The sequence below is a fragment of the Lepidochelys kempii genome, chromosome 6 (genome assembly GCF_965140265.1).
Source record: "Lepidochelys kempii isolate rLepKem1 chromosome 6, rLepKem1.hap2, whole genome shotgun sequence".
Taxonomy (NCBI): domain Eukaryota; kingdom Metazoa; phylum Chordata; order Testudines; family Cheloniidae; genus Lepidochelys; species Lepidochelys kempii.
This window is the reverse complement of record NC_133261.1, coordinates 59,402,246-59,420,189: the sequence shown is the minus strand read 5'-3', so window position 1 is coordinate 59,420,189 and position 17,944 is coordinate 59,402,246. Positions and strand designations below refer to the sequence as shown.

General features: G+C 42.6%; 1 protein-coding gene across 6 annotated transcripts in view; it reads right to left on the bottom strand.

The window, feature by feature from the left end:
• The window catches only part of LOC140912881 (transmembrane protein 263-like), a 313,599-nt gene that overhangs the window by 255,169 nt on the left and 40,486 nt on the right, over positions 1-17,944 (bottom strand). For 5 of the 6 annotated variants that reach the window (XM_073348103.1, XM_073348107.1, XM_073348102.1 and 2 more), the window contains one exon: positions 14,005-14,095. In XM_073348103.1, coding sequence (XP_073204204.1) covers positions 14,005-14,095 — 91 coding nt within the window. Of the gene's footprint in view, positions 1-14,004; positions 14,096-15,224; positions 16,906-17,944 lie in introns of those variants that run through there. The other variant, XM_073348105.1, reaches the window with a different exon arrangement.

The window sequence follows — 17,944 nt, the reverse complement described above, 5'->3', positions numbered from 1 at the left end:
TGCTTGTCGCCCTGTGCCAGAAGTGCCCGTGTACACAGGATGCATCAACGGCTATACCGAGAGTCATGAGCAGCAGCAGACAGTCTGAGTCTTCTATATCTGTATCATTGAACTCCTCTTCCCTCCTCTGTTAGGAACCTTCAGTAGGTCAGAAAACACCTCTGAAATGCCCATCAGTATCTCAGATGCTCTGCCCGTTTCCTGAAACAGGAGTGAAAGCCCAAGCAAAAGAAGCTGTTCACATAGTGACTCCTCCATGCTGCTGACTCAAAAAACAGCTCAGCAATTTGCACTGGTGGGCTGTACCTTTCTGTACTGTACATGGTGGACAGTCAAGTTTTCCCACACTGCACCACAAACCAAGGGCGAGAGCAGCCACAGCTGGGGAGAGTACTAGGAAGCTTAGCATATGACATTTTGACTCAGGTCTGCGTACTGCTCTGTGGATACAGAAGCCTGGGTTTGGGGCCCAGGTCCAGAAATTCTTAACTGAAGGTCAACAAAGAATATGGACAATTAAGCCCTGATCTTACAAACCCAGGATTCACAGATCTGAATCCCACTAACCCAGTGCTTACAGTGCAGTGCAGATACCCAAAGAGATAAACATGTAACATCTTTAAATAAACCGTGCTCATACAGCCTCTGTTCCATATTCTGTTCTCAGTTCACAAGGACATGGAGCAAAGAAATCTGAGGAAGTTAAGTGTAGCTGGATTTTACTTATCACCACATTCTCAGTTACCTTCCCAAGTGATGAGGCTTCTATTATTCTCTTATGATGATATACCACAGCCCAATCGATCTCATAGGCAAGACATATTCACGGATATATAGCCATTTCCCTTTTTTAATCACATCCCATTATACCCTACGTATGCTCCTAAATAAATTATTCTCCATTGAAAACATAAGAGGTGTCTGTTCTTCAAATCTGAAAAATTATTACAGAGACTCCACTGTAAGACCATGTGAGGTCCACAAGCTTGATAGCTCTGGATCAAGACACTTACAAGCTTCACCGCTAAAGTGCTCTGAATTTTTTCTTATTTGTTATTTAAAGTAAAACACCTACCAAGGTGTTAAATACAAAAACCTGCAACATTGTAACATAATATCAGGCTATAAAACGCACAGTACAAGCAGCACAGCCAATGATGGTGTTAAATTGGAACCCTACTTTGCATTTCCCAGTGTCCTGATTCTAACAGTATGGTATTAACATTTAGTCAGTACAGGGTGTGATTTTTTTGGCATTTAATATAATTAAGTAGGTGGTTCCTTACACATTCTATTCAACTGTAGTCCAATATCTCTCTACATACCAACGATTGGCCTAACCAAATATTATTTTTTAGACAGGTTTCAGAGTAACAGCCGTGTTAGTCTGTATTCGCAAAAAGAAAAGGAGTACTTGTGGCCCACCTGATGATCACTTTAGATAAGCTATTACCAGCAGGACAGTGGGGTGGGAGGAGGTATTGTTTCATATTCTCTGTGTATATATAAAGTCTGCTGCAGTTTCCACGATATGCATCTGAGGAAGTGAGCTGTAGCTCACGAAAGCTTATGCTCTAATAAATTGGTTAGTCTCTAAGGTGCCACAAGTACTCCTTTTCATTTTTTAGACAGTAAGACATAATGATGGTATGTTTGGAGCCAAGAAATGCAGGAACTCTCTGGAAGATAAATGCACATCAGGAAGAAACAAGAAAATAGCCAAAAGTATACAGAGTACAAATAGAAACATTGGTGTTTAACCTTAGCAAGGGTCAATTGCATTTTTTATGATAAAGTTCAACTGCAAGAAAAATGAAACTGGTATGATTCAATATGAGCACTCGTTTCTCTCTTGTAGATTCTTGATAGATACTAACTAGCTATTTTAGTGACAGGTTTACACAGACACATTCTAAACTGCTCATCAGTTGCCCATCCTTTGGGGAGACCACACCTACATGGATTATCTCACAAGCTGCAGTTCACACACTGGTGCTGGAAAGTAATGACAATTCTAAATGATCAAGTTCTTCTTCCACTTGTAAGCTACTTTCCAACCTGCTGCAATATTGATTTAAGAATCCCAGATCCTGGCCCTTGTTACAGGCCAGAAGCATCAGGTGTGACCATTTAATCTTTAAATTTCAAGTTAAAATCAGTTTATACAGGGCAAGAAAACAATTCTCACCTCATTTTCTTTTTTGCATGCTCTGCAGAGTACGCAGACATTAATTCAGTACAAAGCAAAATACAAAATTATAAACCATCAAAAAATTTTGCAACAGGAGACAAATAACCCCCATTTTGAGTCTAAGATTTCAGGTAATGATGACTGCAACATTAAGTATGTTAGTCACAGTAAGAGTACACACTCTGGTAGGCAGAGGGGAATATTAAAAACCTCAGTATTAGCTAACATGTCTCTTAGCAAACAGACAGAGGCAGGCAAGGTATGGAAAATGGAGTGGATAGGAGAGGACAATTCCAAAACTTTAGGTCAGAGAAGCCCACTAATGTGTGACAGACCCAGATCAGTGGGGTACAGGAGTCTGGTCCTATTGGGATCCAGGTACAGGAGTCTGGTAGTAGGCAGATCTACTGGCCACTAGATGAACAGTTTTCTGTTCCCTGAGTGACCAGAGCAGGGGCTGCCCTAGAGCAATCAGGAACCTGCTAGAACCAATTAAGACAGGCAAGCTAATCAAGACACCTGGAGCAAATTAAGAACTTTCTAGAATCAATTTTGGCAGGCAGGCTAATCAGGACACCTGGTTTAAAAAAAGACCTCCCATCAGTTAGTAGGGGGGCACACCAGGAGCAGGGCCGGCTCCAGGCACCAGCTTTCCAAGCAGGTGCTTGGGGCGGCAGTCCGTGTCCCGCGGCGACAATTCGGCGGCAGCTCTGCTCGTGTTGCAGCGGCAGCAATTCAGCAGCAACTGCTTGGGGCGGCCAATTTGGTAGAGCTGCCCCTGGCCAGGAGCAGGGAGTGAGAAGCCGTGCAGAGTTCAAGCATGATCAGGCTTCAGGAGGAAGATCCTGTTGTGAGGATAAAAAAGGTGCTGGGGGAAGGCCACAGGGAAGTAGCCCAGGGAGTTGTAGCTGTCACGCAGCTGATACGGGGAACATTGTAGACAGCTGCTATCCACAGGGCCCTGGGCTGGAACCCAGTGTAGAGGGTGGGCTCGGGTTTCCCCCATCCTCCTAACTCCTGTCTGGACACAGGAGGAGTTGACTTGTGGTCTGTGAGAAACACCAGAAGGGAAGGTCTAAATTGGAAAGGGATCTGGCCTGTCCCTGACCCATTAGGTGGAACACAGAGACTGCGGGAATTGTTCTCCATTTCCCCATGCTGGCCAGTGATGAGGTTAGCTGAGTGGATAGCAGGTTTGAGCCACTAGCAAAAATGGCCAAACTGAGGGCTGCCGTGAATCTCTGAGGCAAGCAAATCCGCCAATAAGCGCGGGACCCACCAAGGTAGAGGAGGAACTTTGTCACATATGCTTTTAGAGCATCCTCCACACATCATTAGAAAAACATCTTATTCCTATCAGCAGTCAGAGATTCAGAGAAAGCAGAGCTGGATAAAAGCTTTATTACATCGCCATTACTTGCTAGTGCAAGGTTACACCCTACATTACATTTTCTAATGCATTGTAGAATCTGTTTTTAAATGTCTCAAGTGATGTTGCTTCCATCTCTTTCTTTGGAAGACTATTCCACAATTCGTGAAATGTTTAGCTAGGAGGGCAAGAGCTAACATTTAACTACCTTTTTTTACAAGTCTTTTACAAAAATTTTATTGTTTTGTAAGCGTATTTAACAGTGTGAAAACCAAATGACTTTTCATTACCATTTTTCTCGGTGTTCTTTTTGCCTTGCTGCTATATTATCTTGGATGTGATTTTGTTAGGATTCCACAAGGTGAGGAGAGGTCAGGCAATATTAGAGACTGCCAATAAAAAGCCAGGGTACTGCAAGAAGTGCTGCAGATGACTCAGAAGGTGGTGTACTTCCCTCCAACTCAAAACCAAAGCTATGCTCTACACTGGTGTCAAGGAGCACCAAAGTGGCAGAGGTATCTTCTTTTAGATAATGCAATAGCGTAGGGAAGAGAGAAAGCCAAGAGGCCCTGGCCACTTGTAGTCACTAACACTTACTTGGCATTTAAACAAAAACAAGGATAATATTAATCCTAGTGTCCAAGATAAATACTAGATCAAGTGATTAAATTCTGCTCCCCTAAAATTAGAATAGGAAGAATAAACTGTTGAGGAGTGTTATTGCTGCAGCTGTTAAACAGTTGTGCTCATTAGTACCAGATGTGGCTGCATTTGAAGAGGTGGATGAAGTGAACCTTGTGCATTTCCATATGCAAAAAATCTTTGTGATGAAAACAATATATATTGCCCCCCATACCTTTCACACCTGGGTATCTAAAATTAGGCAACTAAATCCATATTTGGGCATCTAAATAAAAGCCACTTGATTTCTCACAGATAGATAAGTGCCCACAAATTCCACTGAATTCAATGGGAGCAACAGGTGCTTAGCTTGATTTTTGGACACTGAGCATCTGCTGCTCCTGTTAACAGCAGCAGAACTTGTGAGTGCTTAGGACATGTGAGGAATTAAGTTACATTTATTTTGGTGCCTAACTTCAGGCTCCAAAGTTTGAAAAAAATGTGTGTGCGTGCGCACGCAAATATCTATTATTTGGGATATACATCCCATCTACTCATCCAGATTCTACACACCTTAAAGTGCAAAATATATACTGGTCACCTTAATTATGGAATAAGATATGGTCCCATGCCATAACAGACATGACCAGAGGTGTTTTTTTTTTGGGGGGGGGGGGGGGGCAGGGGGTTGGGTTTTTTTTTTGTTTTTTAAAGACTCATTCCCAGAACCATTTACGAATAACTAGAAAGATGCATTTTCTGTCTAAAGAAGAGAACCCCTGACAGAAGCTCCTACTGGCTTTTCCACTTGAAAATCTTTACATTTCGATGATGCATTCTTCCCACAAATAATGTACAAAGGCAAACCATGAGTATACATGTAAAATAGGCAGAGTATGAACACCTTCAGGGAAAACTAGATACTTATTGATTCACCATATAAGCCTACTGAACGGACAAGAACCACTTATAAGAGGTTACCCCTATTTGTCTAAGTTGCACAAACCTCTTTTCTGGAATAGGCCAAGCATTTGAAGTCTTTTTATAGTCTCATTAAAAACCGATGCTGTGCACATATACAACATTTACTGAGACAATGGTTTGTGGGACATGGTGTGGGCTGGTGAGAGGGATGCTCAGCAGCCGAAGTAACATCTCATTATACCATATGAGACCGGGAGAAGTAGAAGCAAGAGTAGGGGTGAGGGAGAAAATGAAGCCAAGAATTTAAACATTCATGCTGTTTCTAGGAGAGAGTATAATATGGCTGCTGAACTGGAAGTTCATGCTGTCAATTATAAGTCTATTACTGCAACAACACCGAGTGGGTGCTACACCAAGAATCCAAAAGCAATCTGAAATTAAAAATACCAAAAAGAGCTCATCAAGAAGTGCAGTGAAATAAAGCATGCAAAAATACAGCTGACCATTGGGGAACCTGGAAACATAAAAAAAAAATCTTGGCTGCCTTTAAAATAAAAGGAAGCGGGATAGGAGCTGCATAGGCTAGACTGATGTTAAAATGTTTTACAAGCCTGGCAAAAAATGTTAAGGCAGACCCCGTGTGGAGGGTGGCGCTGATGCTCTAGGTCAGTTCTCTCTGCAGACCCAGGAACTATTTTGGAGGACAGCAGAGAAATCAGAAAGGTCTGTTGGGGGGGAGGGGTAAGAGTGGGGGGAAAGAGGAAGTAGTGAAGTCAAAGATAAGAAAGAATTGTTATTCTCATTTTTTAGGTGGGGGGGAAATTGACTTTCAGAGAGGGGAAGTGACTTGTCCAAAAACACACAGTAAGTCACAGGTATAACCAGGAACAGATTACAGGTCTCCAAATTCTCAGCCCTTTATCTTCACCACAAGATCATTCTTTCTCCCCCTTGGGGCTTCATGGACGTAACTTAAGGCAAAAGATTTTCCACTAACCATAAACACACAAAAAGCAGAAGCTGTAGCCAACAACCAAGCAGACGGTTTAAGATCTACTGTGCAAAAAAGATACCATTGTCAGAGATTTAGTCGGACAGAACCTTGGAAAGCATAATTAACTGATGGCAGCCCAGTAGGATTTTACAAAAGATGTGGTTTTGCTTAACTGACTTGCCAGAGCATGACTGAAAACAGTTATGTGGCAGATTAACTGAAAGCAGTGGATGAAACACTCAGTCTCACAAGGCATTTTAATAAGGTTTAATTCTTTAGATTGGCTCAACAAAGATTATGGTACAGGGCTTAATATATATCACTTGAAGGGAAACAGAGAGCTGGTACAAATAGGAACTTCTTTAGAGGAATTACATCACTACCATTCGGATACCCCGGGGGTCACCTTTAGGGACTTTTTTATACCATGCTTTAAAAGTAAGACAAAACTTGCAGGTAGCAGGACTGAGAATCTAGCATGGCTCATGTTTGTAGCACTCTTGATATGGGATTTAAAGCTATGATCGTTTAGTCTGCTGGTAATAGTTAGTCACCAGTGCAGACACTGCAGTGCTGGGGGTAAGAAGAGGAGAAAAGCCCATACAATTCATTTGTCTCCGTGACTGCAAATACAGAGACTGCCTCCAGCAACATTCTAGATGCACAACAGTCCCTGGATTGAAATGCATAAAGCAGTAGTCAGAACCTAACAGAAGTTACGTACATTAGACCCAACTATTTTGGTCTAAAGTTAAAACTGAACATGTGGCTGGCCCTTTGAGAGCTCTCTGATCCTCAAGGTAATACCTAGAGTCCGCTGTTTCCAGCAAAACATGGCCTAGCCTATTAACATTTATGCACATATACCCAAAGAAAGTAATCTGTGAGCAATACCAATATGTGCTGTAAGAACTCAGCTGTGAAAGTGTCCCTGGTGATCCATATATCAACAGAACAAGAGAGTTCAGTCCTGCTGCAAGCGCATAGGAAACACCCTGATGCTTAGATACACATGGCTACCACATGTACTGCAAGTGGGATGAAAATATCACATCTTAACCCCCACATCTTTATTCTACAATAAAGTCAGTAGCGTCAAACATGCATCCATGGAATGGATGATAGCTGATATTAGGCTCTTAGATCCGATTTAAAACTATTTATGTCCTGCTGTAATAAACACTACTGCACATTGGTGTAGCACTTTTCTCCTGAAGGATCCCACGTGCACCATATCATGTGCCCCTGTAAAAGGCTCACATGCATTTTGGCCCTGAGGTACACATGGAACTACTGAAATTCAGACACTTTTAAGGTAGTGGCAGCAAGCAAACAGTGCTCAGCATATTGCAGCACAGTAGGTGAGGGTAAGTTTTGAGAAAGACCCTGCTGTCACACCTTGTTCTACAATAAGTCTTCCAGGATCTAGGATAGGAGTGGCCATACTTACTGACCCTCCAAGTCACATACAATAATCTTCAGAAGTTCAAGGGTCACAAGACACGCACAACCTGCCCTGCGGAGTGGTGCCTGCTGGGACCTGGGGCTTCTGCCCTGACACTCCCTTGAGGGGCTAAAGCCCTTAAACTTCCCTCCCTGCAGTATAGAAGCCCCTAGTCCCACCGCAGGGCAGAAGCCCCCAGTCCCACCACTCAGCCGCAGGGCAGATGCACCGATCTCCCCCTGCCCAGTCTGGTAGGGGGACAATGTGGAGGGCACATGGTGGGGGCTCAGCAAGCCACACTTTAACTGTAAAAGAGCTGCTCATGTGGCTCATGAGCCAGAGTTTAGCCAGCCCTGATTGAGGATAACCATGCAGAGCTGAGAGGACCTAGTTTTTAGAAGTTCTCATTCAAAAGAGCCCTCCTAAAATGAACTAAATAGAACTCAATGTGTCTGCCTTAGAAGAGATGAAGGTGTCTGCCTGGAATGGAACTTTTGGTGCAGAGAAACACAGATGGTTCAGATACTAGACTCACACTTTAGGGCAGAGGTGGGCAAACTGTGGCTCACGGGCCACATCTGGTCTGCAGTACCCTCCTGCCCAGTCTCTGAGCTCCTGGCCTGGGAGGCTAGACCCCGGCCCCTCCCCTGCTGTTTCCCTCTCCCCCCGCAGCCTCAGCTCACTGCACCGCCCGCACAATACTCTGGGCAGCAGGGCTGCAGAGCCGCAGCCTGACCCAGTCTTCTCTGCTGTGCGGTGGCATGGCTGCCTCCAGCTGGGTGGCACGGTTGCCTGTCCTGGTGCTCTGGGCAGCGCAGCCATAGCACCTCCAGCCACCGGTGCTCCAGGCAGCATGGTAAGGGGGCAGGGAGCGGAACAGTTCGGGGTGGTGGTCAGGGGGCGGGGAACAGGGGTTGGATGGGGTGGTGGGGGGCAGTCAGAGGTGGAGGGTCTGGGGAGAGCTGTCAGGGGGCAAGAAGCGGGGTTTCGGGGGTGGGGTTCAGATGGGGGTGGAGGCCAGGCCACGCCTGGCTGTTTGGGGTGGCACAGCCTTCCCTAACTGGCCTTCCATACAATTTCGGAAACCCGATGTGGCCCTCAGGCCAAAAAGTTTGCCCGCCCCTGCTTTAGGGCCATCTCCTCCAAACAAAGTTTGGTAGTAAGAACTTTAGTGTTTACTACTTACAAAGATCTCAAACCTCCATTAGAGGAGAACAACTGGTTTATAAACTTCCAACGGGGGGGCTCCTCCTACTGCTGTCATAACCAATAACACAGCCTTGCAATCAGAGAGGACTCACCAGTATTAAGGTTAAAACATGCTATATCTAATTTTTAGCTTTATGTTCCCACAGTTTAACGTGCCACAACAAATAGCACAGAAGTACAACAGGTCACCAGGTGATCAGAGCAAAACAGGGGGCTGCTTTTAAAACCAACTTGTTACACTCTAGAATTTGCTGACCTTCAAAGCTAGGTGCTGTCAACTCCTCTGAACTGTTGTATACTGTGAAGCATTTAGCACACCATCAGGGTGAGAAGCACTTCATACAATGCAAGTTACCACCATTAACCATTTGCTAAAGGCGCTTTCTTATTACATAGGATATGGACCAGATCAAAGAGTAAGGAGATGAAAAAAGGAGGTGGCATGAAGTCAAAAGGTAAAAGATCACTAGGCATACTAGCACCAATCCCCTAAAATTGAGGGGGCTGATAAAGCCCCCCATGGGGTATCACAGAGCAGTTTGTCGGACTAAATACTTTATCTCACCCCCATCCAAGGAAGCAAGTAAGGTATCTAAAACCTCAAACACACCACAGATTTCATGCACTAGAACCTATAAGAACATTTGCTCCAAAGCAGCCCCTGGGAGAAACAGGACTGGACAGATTATATACGTGAACAAGAAAAAACTTCAGAAACAGACTTCAAAGAGAAACAGCAGAACTAAAATTCATTTGCAAATTTAACACCATTAATTTGGGCTTAATAGGGACTGGGAGTGGCTGGCTCATTACAGAAGCAGCTTTGCCTCTCCTGGAATTGACACCTCCTCATCTATTGTTGGGAGTGGACTACATCCACCCTGATCGAATTGGCCCTGTCAACACTGGTTCTCCACTTGTGAGGTAACTCACCTCTCTTCATGTGTCAGTATATTTATGTCTGCATCTGTAACTTTCACTCCATGCATCTGAAAAAGTGAGGTTTTTACCCACAAAAGCTTACGCTCAAATAAATCTGTTGGTCTTTAAGGTGCCACCGGACTCCTTGCTGCGTTATTAAGCATGCAGCGCCCTCATGTGTCTACACAAGGAATTCTCAACAAAAACCTTTAAATTGGTGTCCGGTGAGAACGTTTGCTCTCTGCCTTTTGGCAGGTTTAATTTTGCAAGAGTAATAAACTTTGATATCATACTGTCCTTATCAAGACACTCTTACATCATTCTCCATTTGAACTCAAGAAAAAAAGGGTGTGTGATATAGTCAGTAGTAGGGTCCTCTTTCATCACAAGCTAAAATATATACTGTCACCTATAACAGTTGGATTCAGAGCGGATTACACAAGTAAAACAAAAGTTAACAGCAGCAGCATCAAAAAATATGAAATATTAATAGTACATACTGGAGCTTGGTTAAGGATAGAAACCCCCCTTACCAATTTCTAACCTAGGCCTGGTCTAAACTAGGAACTTATATTGGTATATCTACATCTCTCATTGGTGTAAAAAATCCACACCCCTGAGAGATGCAGCTATACCGACCTCAGCCCCGGTGTCAACAGCGCTAGATAAATGGAAGAATTCTTCTGTCAACCTATCTACCGCCTCTTGGCAGGGTGGATTACTTATAGCAATGGGAGAAGCCTTCCCATCAGCATATTCAGTGTTAAGTGTAGACGTACCCCTAGACAGTTACCTTAGCTGGTGTAACCAAATTTCTTCCTTACATGATTTATTTGTAACTATACACTATAGGAATATTTTAAAGCCTCAAATGTTATGAGGCTGACAGAGGAACCATCAGAAAGCAGAGCAACACTATATTACTCATCACACTTATGTAAGCTTATCCAAGATAAAAGTAGTTTTAATGTCACCATTTGAAATTAAGCTTTTCCCTACTCGTGTTGCACTTGTGAAACTCATATGCACGAGAAAAGGTGCTTTGTGACTAGACAGCTCTATTCTAGTCACTGAGGGTACTGGAAAGACAAGAGAATAAAACCAAATGAGTTAAAGTCCTGCATTTGCAGAGGAGTGTGCTACAGTATTATTCAGAAACAAAATACAACCCCTGTAGGACCAGCTTTTGATTTGACTTTATCTTTATATATAGTACAGTACCTTCCAATTCCCTTCCCTCCAGCATGAGATTAAATGCACTTTTCAGTCTGGAAACTGAAGTCACTATGATGCAACTTAGTGAAATATTGGACTGAGCCAAAAAAGCAGACACTCTGGAAAGCCGGCCGTCCCTTGTGCTCTCATTAAAAGAAGGTAAGCAGAAACTGTCTCCAATTCATAGATGCTAAGAAACAAGAATGCAGCACAGTTACAACATGATTTACTGTATTTTTTGCAAAGTATTTGATTTAACTGGGAAAATGTTATCAAAAGGAACAGGCAGCAATAAAAGAATGACTGCAAGAAGATGGTGCTTAATTGCATCTTCTATTAAAAGAACTTCAAAGATCTAGACTTATTGTACGCCATTTTTAATGGCTCTTGTAGCTAAGCTCTTTTGCTATCTCCCAGAATCTCTGTAATAAGTATAGTTGGTGTATATTGTTAGAACCACAGCTTGTGAACTAAAAGAGCTTGCTTAATTTCACCAACATACAGGACCACCTGTAACCACAGCACAATCCTATCATTTTATGGCAGTTTTTCCAGCTCTCCTTTGCTTCCCAGAGGACAGCACAGAAGAGGTAGATTTTCAGCATCCTGGGGATCCATCCTTCTCATTTTGCTACATTTAATTGCACTTTACAAATCAAAGGTAGGCATGGAGCTCAGTATTTAAGACAAGGGACATATCTACTGCCCTGATTGTTTACCTGTTGAGTATTTCACCTGCCACATCATCCCCAATACATTTCTGTCCTAGTATCAGTAATGATGGAAAGAGCTGGAGAACATGTGCTTATCCTAGACTACTCAACAGCGCACTCAAGATGAAATATAGCTGCCAGCATTACACGTTTTCTATCACCCTTCAACCTGGCTGGATGACAGGCAAATGCAAGAGACTTCTTTTGCAAGTTCCTTAGCCAAATATTTTATCAGAAGCCTTACATTAATTGCTTCAGGAGAACGAAGCCACTGGTCAAAGGCCAGGTATGGTGAAAGCTGCAAAATGTATTCCCTGTATTGTAACACCAATGTGAAAAGATGACATCCTACGTTTCACCATTTGAGGTTTATTCAGTCTTTAAATTCACTTTAATCCTGACTCAGAGCAGTAACTGAGATCCTTACCCCCATGATATGTGGTGGTTGCATCCTGGTTTAACCATCACTACAGATAGAGATGAGACCATTAAAATTTCCCTCACTTAAGCTCAAAACACTGTCCCAAAGACTAAAAGGCCAGACAACCAGCCCTCTGTTAATCCACCAACAATTCTAAAGTTCCAGAGAGCTTGTAGATTCAAGGCAAAAAGAATTTGAACAAAACAAGCATTTAGGTGCCTTTTGGTGACCATTCAGGTGTCTCACCCATCACAAGAAATCATGGACTGCATTTGTATTTCACAGAAACACCATCACATCCGATGGCAACCTCACAGCCGGCAACACACCAGGATCCCCACTGGTTTCCACAAAGAAGTAATATTGTGGCCAATGGGACAGCAATCCTCATATATTACGTAGTTAAAAATCTATTTAGTCAACAACTTAAATACAGTTTGAGAATTCACAGCCCTTCCACCTGGTCCCAGTACCTTGAAAGTTTAAGGTAGTAGTAGGAAGAGGACCTGGGTAAGTCAGCGTTGAACCTACCTCCATATTAGAATCTACTGGTAAAGAACCAGCAGAGCATGCAAGACAAGAGAACCAGTACTCAGCACTGGACAAGGAAGCTACAGCAGAATGCTGAGCAAAAGGTGACAGAGCTATTCTACCCAGTACACATCCCCTTTGAGACTGTGACGGTCACTGTGTCGCTTACACAAAAGATGGGCTCTTCCCTTTGAAGAAAAGTAATTAGAAATACAAAATAAAAGGATTCATGTTCCCACTGACATCTGACAAGCTAGAGACCCCCATTTTAATAGTAAATTGTTAATAAGAGGCTCAGTGCTTTCTGGGTTAAGCCTTCCAGAGAGATTATGAATAACTGTATTTTTAAAAAGTCACTGAATTGGAGACAAGTAAAAGCTAAAGATGAATCATATGTGCTGCCGTGTTCGCAGCTTCGATTCAAAGGAAAGCAGCATCTATTTTGCTCAGCACAGCATTGGGAACATTCATACAGTGAGAAGAGATTTGTTCCCTGTATAATCCAGGCCACATAACTGGAAATGAGGTTTTTAATTAAAATTGGCGTTTCTGATCCTCCTGCTGACTGACAGCCTCTTTCTCAGACTGTTAAACCAGTTTCCAAGAAATGGCAAAGAGAAAAGAAAAAAATAAATCTGGCAAACCTATAAAGCCTGGATTTGATTATTCTGAACTAGGGATGGGTCATATAACAGGGTACTGCAGAGAGAGGCAAGGAGAACGAACAGATAACCTACTAAGGAGGTTTTCCCCATAATTACAGTAAATCACAAATAAGACAAGATAGGAACTAGTTTTCCTCAGTCAACAACCAGGACAATTTTAAATCAGAAGCCTTATTTTCAGAGGGTATGTCTACACTGGAGCTGAAAGTTGTAATTTCCACATTGAGCAGATATGCCCATGCTAGCTCTGATTGAGCTAGTGCACTAAAGTGTAACCACTATAGAGCAAGCGGCAGGAGGGCCTCACCACTCTGAGTACGTACCTACAATCCTGTCTGAGACTGTACCCATAGCCGCAGTGGTGTGAGTGACAGGAGGGCTAGCTGCCCAAGTATAATCCTGTCTGAAACCATAGGTACATGCTGAAGGCCGCTAGCCCCTCCCAATGCTTGCGCTGTTATGGCTACATTTCTGTTTTTAGCACACTAGCTCAGCGTAGTGTGTGTATGTCTACTTGAGCTGGAAATTGCACCTTCCAGCTCCACTGCACACATACCCAAAGAGTCCAATTTCTACATGAGGAACAGTACATCCACTTCAACATGTGCAGTTTTCTTTGAATAGAAAGAAGCTCCAGCTGAGAAGTCAAACTCAGTTGTCAGTATTAGCAAAGATTCTTACCCCCCTTCAAGACAGAAAGGCCCTGTGTCAGGAAAGCTGTACTGGCCAACGAGGAACGGTCTCCCAATGGGTTACAAGGAACTCATCCTGGTGGTGGTACTGTACCTTCAGGAGGCTCCTCCCGCAGATGAGGGGGCAGTTCTTCACTGGTTGTCTCAGCTTCATCTTCGACCATCTGTGTTTCCGAGCTGGGCCCCTATAGGAAAGAACAGCAAGAAGGACTTAATTTTGGAAGAACCACCACAAGAAGGATTAAGGATTGGAAAATATGCTTTATAGTGAAAGGCTCAAGGGGCTCAATCTAATTAGTTTAACAAAGAGGAGGGAGAGAGGTAAAGTTTTATTTAACCCAGTTTACAATAGGGTGAAACTGAGCCAGAGAAGTTAAGTGAAGTGAGTTGATCACCGTATAGAAGTACTATATGGAGACAAGAAATTTGAGAAAGAGCTCTTCAATCTAGCAGACAAACTTATACCAAGATCCAACTACTGGAAATTGAAGCTAGACAATTTAGACTAGAAATAAGGGGCAGATTTTTAATCTGGACAGTAATTGGCCATTGGAACAATTTATCAAGAGCTGTAGTCGATTCACCAACACCCGAAATTTTTAAAATCAAGATTGGATATCTTTCTAAATGATATGCTCTAGTTCAAATGGAAATTATGTAAGTCCTATGGCCTTTTATACAGGAGGCCTCAAACTCATAATCTTTAAAGTCAGAAGGGACCATCGTGATCATCTAGTCAGACCTCCTGCACATTGAAAGCCACAGAACCTCACCCACTCCTGAAACAGACCCTTTAACCTCTGGCTGAGTTACTGAGTCCTTAAACCATGGTTTAAAAGACTTCACGTTACAGAGAATTCACCATTTATACTAGTTTAGTTTAAAACTTGCAAGTGACCTGTGCCCCATGCTGCAGAGGAAGGCAAACACCCCCCATTCCCCCTCCCCCGGTCTCTGCCAGTTTGACCTGGGGGAAAATTCCTTCCCGACCCCAAATATGGTGATCAGTTGGACACCGAGCATGCAGGCAAGACCCGCCAGGCAGATACCTGGGAAAGAATTCTCTGTAGTAACTCAGAGCCCTCCCCATTTAACGTCAGACTAGATCACAATGGTCCCTCCTGACTCTATAATCTATGAATGAAAAAGGCATAAAGGAGAACAAGGGGCATGAAGTATTTTCAAGGCAAGGCTGAGTGAGCAAGTTTAATGTCTAGTAGCCCAGTGAACTATCAAAAGCTAATTTTGCTTACCCACCCCAAGCTATATGTACATAGTATATAAAACTGATTCTCAAGCAGAATAGCATTTTACCAGATTCCTTTCCATAGCACTCAATTCAATGCCAGTAGTCGGGGGCCTTTCTAATCCCTATGATTGATATGTTCATAACCTCACATCAGTATGCCGCAGGCTACCAGATTTATCATGGACCCTGGTGACAGTCAAAAAGAAAAGGAGTACTTGTGGCACCTTAGAGACTAACCAACTGGTGACAGTCACTTATAGTTAAGGTTGCAGAACAGTTTCCATAACATCTCTCACTTTTCACACATGCAACTTAAAACAAAACAAAAACAAAACCTCCACCTTTGGATGTGAGATTTCCCAGGATTTACGTGTGCCTAAAAGCGTTTTTGGTTGAAGGTCAAAAAAACCAAACAAACATAAAGCCTCTTCATCCCTTTTTACATTATGAGAAAGTGAAGAAAATACAGACTTCCCTTTAAAAAAATTCTAACTACATGATTTTCTTTTATTTTTGGCACAATCCTACGATAAAAACAAGTGAAATCTGAAGTTTAGTGTGGACAAGAGTCTCATTAGGGAACGGGGCTTTTGTTCGCTTTGAAAATAACTGGGTTTGATTTAACCAGAGATTTGATTATTTAAAAATTATATCCTGAACATATGTGGCTGGAAATTTACAGTGGCTCACTTAAACATAGGTATGCTGCTAACATGCTTACAGCTATGTCCAATGAGCAGTGCATTTTTTCCCCCCAAACTAAAAAATTAAATGCTAGAAAGTGTTATTATCCAATGCTAAGACTGTGTTGCATGATCTTTTCCATCTTCCATCTTATTGGTTTTAAGACTAACACTGCAGTGTTGCAGATTCTGTACGCTCCCACACACAATTTACAAGAGACTGCAATGTGCACTATTTTCTACTCTCATTCTTGTTGAACAGGTAACTTAAATACCCATTTACTTAGCCACTGATTTAACAAGACAGACAGGAAAAGAAAATTGCATATTACTAAAGCACAAAGGGTCTGTTATTAAAACAGGCAAGATATGCTACTCTGTCACATTAACACTGTTTGCAACCTTGACTTCTGCCTATTGTAACCTGTGCAATTTTTACTTGCGGCATTAATGCTGAGTTAATACATTTCCCCACCCAATTTGCTGTAATTAGTAACAGCACTTACATAGCACCTTACATCTTCAAGTGAAGGCACTGTATAAAAATTAAATAATCAAACTGTGACAGTGCCCCCCATAAGGCTTTATGGAAATATGCTTATGAATGTATATATGACATAACTAGAATATGTTTTATGCTACATATGCCATGTAATATCTCTGTAAAGGTTATGATCTACTGAATCTATTAATCCTATTTGTATGCATGTATCATTTTTGTGTTTGAAGTTATGAATATTGGGTGTGTACTGGCTTGATTTTTAAGTAGTCTTTGTAAGCATTTGGTCAGCTTCTTGAGAAAGGAATGTGCACGTTAAATGCCCAATCAAGAAGCACTTAACAGACAATGCCAATCTACATCTAAGCTTTCCCAGGAATGTGGCTTGGCTGGTAAGAAACTCAGTCATATATGGACTTGTGACTTGCCCATTGACTCCAAAACTCCATTTTGTAGCTGGATTCTACACAGGGCCGGGGGGGAAGGGGGAGCGTGTCCACTCACAGGAGAAAGTCTGTTTAAACCCCTGGGAGACCCCTCCATTTGGTCTTCAGCTGGCTAAGGAGATAACCTCTCCACCCCCAAGGATACCTGAAAGAAACTGGAACAAAGGACAGTAACTACAGGGGGTGAGAGTGACTGCTGGACCCAGACTAGAAGGAGTCTAGTCTGTAAAAGGAAGCTTACTGGAATTCCTCGAAGGGTAAGGTATTTATCGGTATTCAGAGTACTTACTGTATTAGACATAGACTTGCGTGTTCTATTTTATTTTGCTTGGTAATTCACTTTGTTCTGTCTGTTACTACTTGGAACCACTTAAATCCTACTTTCTGTATTTAATAAAATCACTTTTTACTTATTAATTAACCCAGAGTATGTATTAATACCTGTGGGGGAGGGAAAACAGCTGTGCATATCTCTGTCAGTGTTATAGAGGGCGAACAATTTATGAGTTTACCTTGTATAAGCTTTATACAGGGTAAAACGGATTTATTTGGGGTTTGGACCCCATTGGGAGTTGGGCATATGAGTGTTAAAGACAGGAACATTTCTTAAGCTGCTTTCAGTTAAGCCTGCAGCTTTGGGGCATGTGGTTCACACCCTGGGTCTGTGTTGGAGCAGACTAGCATGCCTGGCTCAACAAGACAGGGTGCTGGAGTCCCAAAGTGGCAGGGAAAGCAGGAGCAGAAGTAGTCTTGGCACATCAGTTGGCAACCCCAAGGGGGTTTCTATGATCCAACCCATCACATGCACCTCACAAGAGCCATGCCAGGGAGGGAGGTGTAGCATTATTTAGCCCAGCTTACATTAGGGTGAAACAGACAGAGAAGTGAAGTAACTTGCACCAGGCTGTCACAGCCATGATTAATGCCCAAGAGTTCTTGGCTGCTAGGCCAATTCCCTGATCATCCCTTTTGTTCACCTCAGGGATCTGGGATAGATTTTGAGAAAGGTAGAAATTCTGGACTCTGGCAGTAGCTGAGTATACAATATTTAATACGAGGTTTTAGAAGACTCCCATTCTGGATTACCCCCCTGACATCTTAAAATATCTTGCTCCAAATCCATCATTTTTTGCCCATTAATGCCTTAAGGAGAAGAA